Source organism: Phoca vitulina, unplaced genomic scaffold, assembly GCF_004348235.1.
Source record: "Phoca vitulina isolate PV1807 unplaced genomic scaffold, GSC_HSeal_1.0 scaffold20, whole genome shotgun sequence".
In the NCBI taxonomy this organism is placed as follows: domain Eukaryota; kingdom Metazoa; phylum Chordata; class Mammalia; order Carnivora; family Phocidae; genus Phoca; species Phoca vitulina.
The window spans coordinates 17729973-17742979 of NW_022589723.1; the positions used below are offsets into that span (position 1 = coordinate 17729973).

At 35.6% G+C, this 13007-nt stretch overlaps 1 protein-coding gene across 7 annotated transcripts in view; it reads right to left on the reverse strand.

The window, feature by feature from the left end:
- Nucleotides 1-13007, reverse strand: part of GABPB1 (GA binding protein transcription factor subunit beta 1) — a 65231-nt gene that overhangs the window by 13039 nt on the left and 39185 nt on the right. For 4 of the 7 annotated variants that reach the window (XM_032417331.1, XM_032417329.1, XM_032417328.1 and 1 more), the window contains exons 3-6: nucleotides 10198-10365; nucleotides 8693-8887; nucleotides 7273-7420; nucleotides 6811-6924 (exon numbers count right to left, since the gene is read on the reverse strand). In XM_032417331.1, the coding sequence (XP_032273222.1) occupies nucleotides 6811-6924; nucleotides 7273-7420; nucleotides 8693-8887; nucleotides 10198-10365 (625 nt within the window). The remainder of the gene's footprint in view (nucleotides 1-6810; nucleotides 6925-7272; nucleotides 7421-8692; nucleotides 8888-10197; nucleotides 10366-13007) is intronic. The other 3 variants (XM_032417334.1, XM_032417333.1, XM_032417332.1) reach the window with 1 other exon arrangement.

Below are 13007 nucleotides of genomic sequence, written 5' to 3' on the forward strand. Positions count from 1 at the left end.
AAAATCTCCTAAGGTAATAGATATAACAAACGTTACACCTGCTTAATAAAATTCTATAATCCAAAAGAGAATTTTGTATGTGGTTATACTCCATTTATATTTACATAAGTTCATATGCATTTCCATATTCGATGAAACAAGAAGATTTGTATTTTTTTCAAGTAAGCAGAATAAACAGTATTCCCTTTTTGGATTGTATGAGCAAGGGTTGCCGTGATAGTAACCGGCACATAGATCGAGTACCGTATGATAATGAATAATACAATATATTAACATTTATATAAATAAAATCCAAAACTGTGTTCTTAATATTTTGTGAGAGGCCCAGAGAGGATTTTGGCAGCTGAAAACAGCACCCCTGGCTTTGCCTGGGTAAAGAAATCACAATTTAATGCTGCCAAAATCCTTTCCCACAGGCAATCCTATGCCCAACTACTGCTCCCAAAAGACATATGTATAGGAACATTCATAGCAGTTTTACTCCTAATAGTAAAAGACTTGAAACCAACCAGATGGCCATCAAAAGGAGGATGGATAAACAGACTGTGGTAGATTCATACACTGGAATACTACACAGCAATTAAAATGACTAAATACAAAACATGGATAAATCTGACAAAAATCATGCTCAGTGATATAAGTCAGATACAAAATATATACTGTGTTCTTCCCATTTATGAACTAAGCAGTGATTATACAGGAGTAATCACACTGAGATAATTCATTATATTATACACTTATGATCTGTGCACTTTTCTGTATGCATATTACATACACTTCAACAAAGAAGCATCAAAAGGAATAATGACGGGTATTAAAGAGGGCACGTGATGTGATGAGCACTGGGTGTTATATGCACCTAATGAATCACTGAACACTACATCAAAAACTAATGATGTACTATATGTTGGCTAATTGAACTTAATAAAAAAAAAGAAAAAAAAAGGAATAATGACAATAATGGATTATAACACAATGAATCTTTAAAAATCCATTTGTCCATAATAATACTTCATGAAAAAGGAGAGAAAGGGGGAAAGAGGAAAGATCTTTTTTTAAATTTTATTTTATTATGTTAATCACCATACATCATTAGTTTTTGATGTAGTGTTCCATGATTCATTGTTTGCATGTAACACCCAGTGCTCCATTCAATACGTGCCCTCTTTAAAGATCTTCTTGATAGAAGAATGACATCTAATTAACAAAATAAAAATTATCATCGTAACCTCCAATGTAATAATCGATTCAAACAAGGGTCACCAATGGATGTTAAAACCACTGAAATGTTTCAAGAAACAAGATATCCATATATTCTCGAAGATTAGTAAGGGGAAAGGTGTCTATAAAGACCTGGCAGTGACCACTCTCACCAAGCGGTCATGATAGGGGTGGCCTTACATGTGCCTCCTGATGTGATGCAACAGGACATTACACAATAGCACTTGTATTCTTCCTGGAAGGGTTTGGCCTGCATCTAATTATTATTAAGCAAATGAATCCAGAACGAAATGATCATGCACACAATGGGCACAGACTCTACAAAGATTTCAATGTCAAAAAGAACAAGGGAAGTGGTAGGGGCTGCCCTAGGCTGGGGGAGACGAAAGAGACACAACCAGATACAATGTGTGAACCTTGGATCCTGGATGAAAAACACTTTCTAAAGGATATTCTGGAGATAACTGGGGAAACTTGAATGTGGACCACATGTCAGATACTGTTACTAAGTTAATGTTGATGTTTTTAGGAAATACAATGGAGCTATGAATATGTAACACGCTGTCCTTGTTCTTGGGAGATATATGCTGAAGTATTTAAGGGTGAGATGTCATGATATCTGCAGCCCACTTGCAGATAATTGGGCATAATAAAAGTGTGTGTGTGTGTGTGTGTGTGTAGGTGTGGCAAGATTTTAACAGGTGGTTAAGTACAGGTGAAAGGTCTAAAGTTTATCCTCCAATTTTTCTATGGGCTTGAAAACTGTCAATCTAAAAAAATGTTTTAATATAACATTTAATATATAATTCTGAAAAATAATTATACAAAATAAAGAACAATATAATTCTGAAAAAAGAAATCACATGAAAACTGTTTCTAAATAATATGGGTTTTTTTCATGGATTATCTGAGGTAACACTTTACAAAAAGTGCAATTAAATAAAACCATTCTCTCCTGAGTCCTGTTACCTACCATTCAGATGCACAGGTGCTCTGAAACGTGCTAAGTTGCTACCAACTCCCAACAGAACACCATGGGTATCTATGAGCTCCTTTTAAAGAAAAGACAAGTATGGGGACCCTAGTTTTCAAAGAGGTACTCATGGTATGGCAACAGCCCTGGCTGCAACCCTGTGATTCTGTTATTTGGTAATAATCAAGGTCACAGTACAAACTGCAGAAGAGAATACTGAAAATACAAAACACCTTCATGTTTTGAGTTCTCTCATTTTTGTTTCTCTTAAACTATAATTAGGCTTTATCACCAAGCACTTAAGAAAATTTCAGGAAGATAATTATAAAATGAAATGTAGGGCATAAAATAGTAATATATTCAATAGAACAACTACTAAGGTTTTCAAATGCATTAGCTATTGCTTTGATTTTTCTTAAAAATATCCATATGAAAAAGAAATGTTCAGTCTGGTTGAATGCTAACTACAAGTAAATACTTTAAAGCATAATCATATGTAAGAAATTTCTGAGATCACACACAATCAAGGCACAACTCAAGAACTTTCATCTCTGTACTATTCCCAATGACTATCATTAAAATAATAGAGTTCCTCCCTTTCATCTAAAAAGTTTTCTTTTTAAGTTGTGCTATACTAAGGAATTTGAGAAAAAATTATAAGGAAACCAATTATGTAAGAAGACAAAGTGTCCCCCAGAAACCCTAAGAACAATCCAACAGTGAAATGTTGAAACATGTAAGAATAAAAGAGAAAACCTAAAAACTTTAAAAAGAGTGTTATTTAAAATACACACACATGCACACACACCCCTCTAAATGTAAAACCCCTGGATAAAAAAAATAAATAAGTGTAATATTCATTGATCTAAATCAAAAGTTAGATTGTAATATATAAAGAGAGCCTAGATAGCCTACAGCATCATTGAAAATATCGGAGATCTCTTGTTCAACAAGACTTAATTATAATGCCATAGAATTCAAATAAGACAGAGAAAAAACTGTCTTTAAGATGATCTGAGGATTGAAAATTCTACATATAAATGTTTCAATGTGAGAAACTGTGTTCACTGAAAACATTTCAAAGGTATTGGGCCTACAATTGAACCTGAAATTAAAAACAAAAAAGCAAAACCAAAACAATCTTATGAAGTCCAGTAATTTATCCCTTAAAGCCAATTCACTTTTACTGATCTATTTTAGGAACAGCAGAAAAACAATGTGCAGAGAGGACCTGAATCAAATTTCACTATTAGGAGAAAGGAGGGAAACAACTACCAGATGCATTACTCCTCTAGAAAAACACCATATTAACAAACAGAAGTTGCCCTAAAGATAAAAAGAAGGGTGGTCACAGATGTCTATTTAATCAAGAGATTATATAGCTGGGCCACAAAAAAGATTAAGGCTAAGCAAAACAAAATCAATATAGGACTTCAGGCTAGAGCCATAAAATAGTGTTTTATGAAAGAGTTTACTTTAAAGGGTCAGACAAACTATGCTGCAGATGTAAGGCCTACAACGAATCAATTATAACTTCCAATTCTACATCCCAAATAATTCTCAAATCTTTTCACTTCTTGTCTCTTTGCCAAATCCTAATCCATGCCACCACTATCTCTTCCCTGGTTGATTGCATTAAGAGTCCTAACTGAACTCCCTTTCAGGGCCTGCCAAAGTAATCATTTTCATAACCTTACCTTCAACCACCATGAGTTACTCTCCCACTCACTGGGCTCAGCCACATGGGCCTCTGAAGTGCCCTGAAAAGGACAAGCTCTTCCCGACCTCAAAAGCTTTACAAGTGTCCCTCTTCCTCAAATGTTCTTTCTCCAATGTTTGCTCTACTAATTCCTACTTCATCTTTAGTTTAAATGTCTCTTCCTCTAGGAAGATTCTCTGAACCACCAGACTAGGTGAAAAATCCTGCCTTCTTTACAGGTAGCACTGATCACCGTTATTTACCTGGGTAACTGCTGGACATCTTGTTCTACCCAAAGACCACATGTTTGACAAGGGCTGGGATTGAATCTGATTGTTCACCATTTTCTCTCTAACACCAAGCAGAGTAACCAGGTCATAAGAGACATTCAACAAAATCTGTTCAATGCATGAATAAATAATACTTTTCTCATTATAAATGAATAGCTGTTTATAAATAGTAAGTGGAAATTTTAGCACAAAAACAGTTCTGAGCTATTCCTTTAACCCAAAACATGATCTATCCCTCCATGAATTTTTACTGTTTGCACATTTTTGTTTTGTTTTAAAGCAAAAAGAAAGGGAGTAAGAGTGTGAGTTTCCTAGAGTTTTGATTTTTCAAAGGGAAAATACCTATAACAGAGTGGCCTGTAAGCTTTGGTAGAAAGAGGATAACATAACTGCCTCTGTTCATTAATACAGTATACCACTACATGGCAGTGGTTTTCCTCATGAGGAAAAAGCAGCTGCAATCTCCCAAAGAAATTTTTTTAACTTTTCTATATCTTCATTTTGGAGTAACTTCCAAAATGGAATGAACTGGAATGAGTTCTCATCTATCTAAATCCCTATGTCCCATCCATTAAAGAAGGACAAAGGAACAAAACATTTATTTCAGCAGATTGCTTCAACAGACACACCTCAGGAGTAAAGGCAAGAATAGTGATGCTTTTGTTTGATAGAAGACAAAATGATAATCACATAAATAGTTATTCTTATCACAAACCAAATTATAAACATTGTAGAAGAGACCACTCCACTGATCACCAAGAAACTGCAATATATTATAGTGGTCACAGTCACACAACGTGGGACTCAATCAGACCTTGAGCACAAAACTCCTTTCACCACTTAATGGCCATGCTACTTTGGGCAAAATTATTTAACCTCATAAATCTCAGCTTCATCATATATAAAATGAGAGTACTACTTTATTTCCCAGATCCTAACTAGGATGTCTTTGAAAAAATATATGTAAATATTTTCTAAAATCAGGATGAGCCTGACAATTGATGTTAAGAGAAACTGAACAGCCATGAAGCAGAGAAATAATTAGCGTGAGCATGTGGAAACTGAGCTCTGAGAAGATATTTCTTTATCTGATTACACACCTCAGCTGAGTTATGTACACTGGTGGCAATGTACTCACCTGAACTTTAACTTAATTCAAGCTCTTAAAGTACCTTCAAAAAGATTCCACTATGACATAGCATTGAAATGAAAAACTACTGCGCTCACAAAAGATTGTAAATCACATGCGATAAAAGTCAACTGAAATTCCTGGTCTTTCAGACTAGACCATATATAACATTTTCAAAAGTAGAAGTCAGAGAAGTTGGTATGACTAATTCATGAAGCCAAATACCTAAATGTCAAAATTTCAGCTGACCTTCAAGAAAAGCTGCTTAATTTTCAGAGATATATCCTTTAATTAAAGACAAAAAAATAGGGAGTTTAATGAAATAGAAACCACCAATAAAATTAATTTTCTTTGCTATGCCTATGCAATAACAAAGATGCTAACGAGATCCGGGCACAGGTTATAGAAGCAGCATATCATAACTGCTAACAGCCAAAAGTGATTCTGAAAAATCTTACAAGTCCCAAATACAAAGGCTTAGATTCCAACATTGATTATGCTGCTGAAGAAGCTGGACAACAGATAAATGTTTATTATCACTAGTTAATAATGAAAAGAGAGAGAGAGAGAAGAGAGAAATAGATACATTTTTCTCCCTGAAAAAAACACATCTTTCAATCAGTAGCATCTTAAAGAGTCAAATCCAGTAATATAGATCTTCAAGCTTTTTGGTGAGGATTCAGTGAGATCATAAGTAAAACATTTATCACAGGGCACAGCACACAAGTAAGCACTCAATGATCTGTTGTCATTACTGTTATTATTGGGCACAAATTGAAAAAAAACATGAATTTAAATAATGAGTGACAATAAATTATTCTTTTATAAGCACTTTTATAAGCCAAATATAATGGCCTAAACTACAGTAAGAATAATAATTTTGTGAAGTTTTCTAAATTCCCTAAATAAAAAGACATTTACTTACATAATAATTATAGCAAGAACTATTTTGCTTACGTGTCAAAGTAAAACCTGGTCTAAATCAGCTATTGATACTGTTTATCATCGTTCACCATCAAGTCATCCTTTAATGGCGGAGCTGGCATGCTACTTCCTAGTTCTGTCAGTCAGTAAGATTCTAGGTCATTCTAATAGAACTGACAAAAATTAAAAGTTATAAAAAAGACAGCAAGTTCATATATATTTATCTACTTTATACAAAAAGTCACAGACAAGGCCAATTGGATCAGAGACGTTTTCCTGTGAACCACACAAGTTTGTTTTTAATTTTAATCAGATTTTAATTAATTGACAGGATTTAACATTCTTTTAAAATCCAGATTTTCAGCTTCCCATGAAAAACGGAATCTGGCAACACTGTGCATAGGACCATAATCAGCTAGAGCTAAGTAGTAGATGCCCCCCTGCCCTGGGTCCCTATCTTCGGATGGCCATCATCTGAAATCTGCTCACTTTAGCCTTTTATATTACCTTCCTAGCCTTTGTTACTATTTGAGTCTCCAACTTTTAATGTGCACATTTGCCTTGTTTCTCTAACCTGGCGTTTCTGCAGAGTTGGAGAGCGGAGCAGATGCTTCAGCTAGGGCAGCTAACGTAGCTAATACTGACGTAGACGAGTTTCCAAACTGAACAGCAGATACACCGGTTTCATCTGTGACAAAAGAGAAGACAGATTTACATTTTAAAGGAGCTTAATCTAATGCACTTTTCTGATACTCTATTTCACTTAATTCAACTCTTAAATGAAGCTTGGATCATCGTTTTGTGAAAAACAAGCTTGGGTGTAGCATTAGTTTTTGAAAGATAATATTGCAGTACACTTTGCAATATCACCTTTCTTCAAATTCTTGTGTCTCATAAAAATCGGTTTTTGCCAATACCAAAGAAAACCAAGGTGACGGATATAATCTTACCCTCATTCTCCAACAGTCCTTTCTTAAAAGGAGGATACCTAGTAAAGCATAAAGTCCCAACAGCTATCCTATATGCATCTCAATACCTGTTGCCTTGGATGAATTTTCTGAAGATACCAGACCTGTTAGGTTCACCACCCCTCCAGGTCCGATGATAAACTGTGGTGTGGCGGCATGTATCGTCACTGTGTCCGGACTCTCTGGGTTTGTGTTGATTTGGTTCTGCATAGCAATCTAGAGCACAAATCAACACGGCGTTTTCAGAATTACAACCGGAACATACAGCACAGATTCTCAATGTAGTACAAACACAAACATAAAGGAAATTCTAAAACTTAAGAAGAATCATATAAAACAAATGGAAATCTTTGTATATGGTCTACTAAGAGTGCAGTGGTAAATCACAGGTAGGAATTTACATCCTAATTCCCCCGTTAGGGAAAGCAGCAAAATCCCATGAGAAGAGAAATGGGTATCTGGAAGGCTTTTTACAGAACACAGTTGAAAAGATATTTTGCTGCCCTGTGGCTACAGAAATCAAATTACTTAAATATTTCCTCTACCATATTCAGCAATATATATCATTATACATATAAAGCATGTCCTTCCCAATTAACCGTTCTCAATCTTCAACCCTGGCTCCCGAATTGCACTCCTAGGAGTAAAAGAATTGCAAGAGGCATCACAAAATTCATTTTCCTGGACATATAGAATCTTTTAAGTAACTAGCTGAAATTCAATAGAGTAAGATGGTCTTAAAGAAGAGTTCTACTGGGAAGGAGAACAAGAAGACAGGCAAGAGGCAGTGAGTAAAGAAGATAATTTATATCAAAGTTGTGTAGCTGAAGAAAAGAGAAGCAGTACTGGCTATTAGAAAAACTTGCCCAGGGGGGCCCAGGTGGTGCAGTCAGAGTCATGTGACTCTTGGTTTTGGCTCAGGTCATGATCTCAGGGTCATGAGATCGAGCCCTATGTGGGGCTCCACGCTCAGTGCAGACTCTGCTTAAGACTCCCCTCCACCAATAACTAAATAAATTTTTTAAAAAAAGAAAGAAACTTGCCCAAAAACCATAAATAACTATGTTCCCAGATTTTTTTGAGGATGATGAAAAATAAAGGAAACCAATCAGAGTGATAGAGACTATATTACTCACTCAGGGGACACTGTTATAGCTACTAAAGAAAAATTTTAGTGGAAGTTTAACAGACTTTGAAAAACCATACTGCATCCAAATATGCAACAAAAATAATTAATAGAATGAAATGTCTAGAAGGGGAATTCAGGGACTTAAAAACACAGAAAGTAATCACCTTATCTAATCTTCTAATGTTACATGTAAAGACTACAGTCTTACAATCAGAAAAATGAACAGTAAATGAACAAAGAGGAAGTGAAAGAGGAAAGACTGTCCAAAATAACCAAGTCCAAAATGAAAAGCTAAACAGCTCAAATCATCCACAAGACAGAGATCCTTTTATTTTCACAAATTAAAAGCCAAAAGTTACCTGTAATATCTCTGCCAAATCTTCATTCCCATTGTCTACTGAAATATCAAATGCAGTTTTACAAAATTTACTTTGCGTGTGTACATCAGCACCGTATTTGATTAAAAGTTCCACCACTTCTTGATGATTGTGTTCTGTGGCCCAATGTAGAGCTGTCATCTTCAACATGTCCTTTGCATTAACATCAGCACCATGCTATAAAAATATTACAAAATAAGAGATTTCTAAAATACGAAATATAAAGAATTCCTAATATGAAAATACTAGCCATTAGGCTCTAAAGCAAGAATCTGCTACCAACATGATCAGCTCTCTATTTTTTGTGTTGAATAATCTGTACGAATCTCCACACATCACTTAATCAGCTTTCTATCATGCTAACTTTCCTGTTTTCCTTCTAATTCCTTAGGAGTGCAGCAATGATTTTTTCAGTCACCAAGCTGTGAGCATCATGGGATACAATGGCATAAGAAGTGAAGAAAAGTTGAAGCGCCTGGGTGGCTCAGTCAGTTAAGCGTCTGACTCTTGATCTCAGCTCAGGTCATGATCTCAGGGTCCTGAGATCAAGCCCCGCGTCGGGCTCTGTGCAGTGTGGAGTCAGCTTGAGGTTCTCTCTCTCTCTCCCTCTGCCCCACCCCCATTTGCGCGTGTGCACGCTCTCTCTCTCTCTCAAAAAAAAAAGTGAAGGAAAACTGTGAGCATTCCTCCAAAACCCTCTTTAATTCTAGTTCCTTATTTATACAAAAATATCCTTTGCTTTCAAAGCCAGTACAATATAAATAATCAAAAGGGAGCTATCAGGGATGCACTGTCCAATATGGTAGCCACTGGGCACATGTGCCTATTAAGCACTTGAAATATGGTTAGTCCCAACAGGGATGTACTGTATATGTAAACACACACTGGAATTCAAAGACTTAACACCAAAAAAAGGATGTAACAGAGCTCATTAATAACTTTTATATTGATTTCATGTTGAAATGATAATATTTTGTATATATGAGGTTAAATAAAATATAATATTAAAATTAGTTTTTACTTTTTTTTTAATGTAGCTAATAGAAAATCTAGAATTACATGTGATTCACATTTGTGGCTTACACTGTATGTCTTCTGGATACGCTGATCTAAAGGCCAGAATAAAAATCCTTATTTGTATCATTAATTTGTTTGTTAATCATCCAAGCCCTATGTTTCTTTCCATAAGCATTTTAACTGTGTCAAGTAAGACAAAGCTGTAGACCCTCATCATAACGGAAACCAAGGTCTAAGAAATCAACTGTCTGTCTGTCAACTAAGAACATACCTAGAGGAAGTTCTTTTTCTCCCACAAAGGTAAACTTTAAGATAATTTTCATCTGATGGGCTTACACACAAAAAAATGAGATAACACAGGAAAAAAAAACGAGACATTCAATAAAAGTAGTTCTCTTCTCCCTCTTATAAAACCATAAATCCTTCGGGGACTTACTTTCAAAAGCAGAGTGCAAAAAGAGAACACATACCTTAAGCAAAACCTCTACTATGCTGGCATGGCCCTCAGAAGCTGCCATATGTAATGGCGTTCGGTCCACTTTGGTTCTTGCATCCCTACTTACACCAGCTCGGAGTAGTACTTCTGTGGTAGAATAATGCCCATACTGTGCTGCCAGATGAAGTGGAGAGGTTCCCAGCTATCCCGCAAGAAAAAAAAAAAAAAAAAACCCACATTTATAATCATTTTTAACACACTTCTATTACTACCTTCTATATTTTCTTTTTACATAGCAAACAGATTATCTTCATATTATCTGTTTACATAGTAATTCAAAACTCAAGAAAATAATAATGTATGCTTATCACATTCTCTTCATAGAGGCTTTCACAAATTCCCATACACTTGTCAATGACAAAGCAAAGTTGGTACTTCATTTAATTCAATCTTGCTTTCTTATTTTTTAACAGATAAACAGCCTGAATAAAATTAATTCCATCAGGAATTAGAGATAATTACAGTGTGAGAAATTTTTCTGAGTACTGGAAGGTTTTCCACATATCCATCACACAAAACTTTTCATCTATGAAATTCGTATCAAATAAATGTAATAGTGTAGATTTTTACATTAAAGTGTTTTGTAGGACTTAAAAAATAAATTAAAGCAACTCAGTGATCTTTTTAAGTAAGTTTATGTAGTCATTTTTCAAGGGAAAAAATCTAATCTGAGGTACACTTGCCAAAGGTGAGTCAGGACAGAACCAAAACAGAGTTACATTAACAATACATTCACAATATGCAGGGGAAGTTCTAAATGTAGAACCTTATCAGAGGCATACAGTTTAACAGGTGAAAATTAGAATTAAATACAAGCATTTAGAGGCACAGAAAGTCCCTATCAATCTGATTACCAAGGCACTGCTGTTCTAAGAATCAAGATAGTTCACTAGATGGGGAGCCTGGGTGGCGCAGTCAGTTAAGCGGTTAAGCGTCCAACTCTTGGTTTTGGCTCAGTTCATGACCTTGGGGTTGTAAGCCCTGCATCAGGCTCCACACTCAGCACAGAGTCTGCTCGAAATTCTTTCCCTTTCCCTCTCCCTCTGCTCTCTCTCTCTCTCTAAAATAAATAAATAGAATCTTAAAAAAAAAATGGTTCACTAGAACATGAAATTTGGTAAGACCACTACTATAATATTAGCAACTAAGGTTTTTGTTAAAGCACTTTCCGTGGCAAGCACTATTCTAAGACCTTTACACATATTATCTAATTTACTCCCCGCTTAAAGTACTGTTACTATCCTCATTTGGTAGTAAAAGAACCTAAGGCACTAAGAGGTTGCTCTTTTGCCTGAAGTCATACATCAAGTCATACATCAAGTCATACATCAAGTCATACATCTTACTTGATGTATGACTCAAGTATATGAGCAAGAGTTTTTGATTAGATACGTTACATTTTCTCACACTAGCCATATGTTGGGTTTTTGATTAGATACGCTACATCTTCTCACACTAGCCTTCATGACTCCTGAGATCTTAAATTTTCTACCTATTTTTCTCTATAATGCACTCCGGATTTCTTTCCGTATCTTTCAGTTCACTAATTTTCTCCTTAGCTGCTCCTAATCTGCTTAAAATATTATCTAAAATCCTTGTCAGTCTGCTTCTGTTGTTAGTTGTTTCAGTGGGTTATTGTCCAAGTGGCCTTGTGTCCTTGTGCATTTAGTTACTTTTGACTGTTCATTTTCTTTGGAATTTCATTTGTGGATACTGGGGGGATGAAGGTAGGTTCCCCCAGAAAGAAAATTCATTTGCTTCTGCCAGGAACCTGGGGTAACCTCAGTCCAAAGATCACTTTAAATCCATTTTTTAGTGTACAGTTTTGCAGAATGCACAAGTATTTATGAGTTCAGGTCACAAATGTGTGCAAGGGATGGCCTGTGACTCCAAATCCTCATCAATAATTTTTTTTTCTCTCTCCATTTAGTGACTTGTTTCAAGTCAGTTCATTTTCCTTGCAGTACCCTAACAATAGGGGCAGGGGCAGAAGCAGGTAGGAAGAGGGAGGGGGTATTTCTGGTTTACCTTATACAGAATGCACATCTCTTTGGGATTCCTGAATTAAGAGGAGAGGATCTCCTAGGAGACTTCTATGAGCAGTCTCGGGTCTCTGTCTTCAGTAACCCATGCCAGTGAGGTGGGAAAACCAACAGGCAAATTCACCGAGTTAGCAAATATTCTTAGGGTGAAATTTCTTTAGGTTCTGGTGTTCACTTAGTTTTTCAGGTTCATAGTCCCTTATTTTCTTTCTAACTCATCAGTGCACTAAAGATTTTTTTAATTGTTAATCAAAAATTCTTTATCTTTTAAAGACAGATGCTGAAATATTTATGGATGGAATGAAATAGTTCATGGAATTTGCTTTAAAGGGGTGCCTGGGTGATTAGTTAAGAGTCTGCCTTCAGCTCAGGTCATGATCCCATGGTCCTGGTATCGAGCCCCGCATCAGGCTCCCTGCTCAGCCGAGAGCCTGTTTCTACCTCTCCCTTTGCTGCCCCCACTGCTTGTGCTCTCTCTCTGTTTCTCTGTCAAATAAATAAATAAAATCTTTAAAAAAAAAAATCTGCTTTAAAATAATACAGAATAAAGAAAGTGGATGAGGTTACAGTGGAAACAGACTCACCATGATTTGATAATTTTTGAAGTTGGCTGAAGGGTATGTAGGCATTGATATAGGTTTGAAATCTTCCATAATAAAAAATTTTTTTATTTTGTTTTTAATGAAAAATAAAAAAGAACATAGGACAAGTGTGCCAAAAACAACAAAAGCTAAAATCTGGA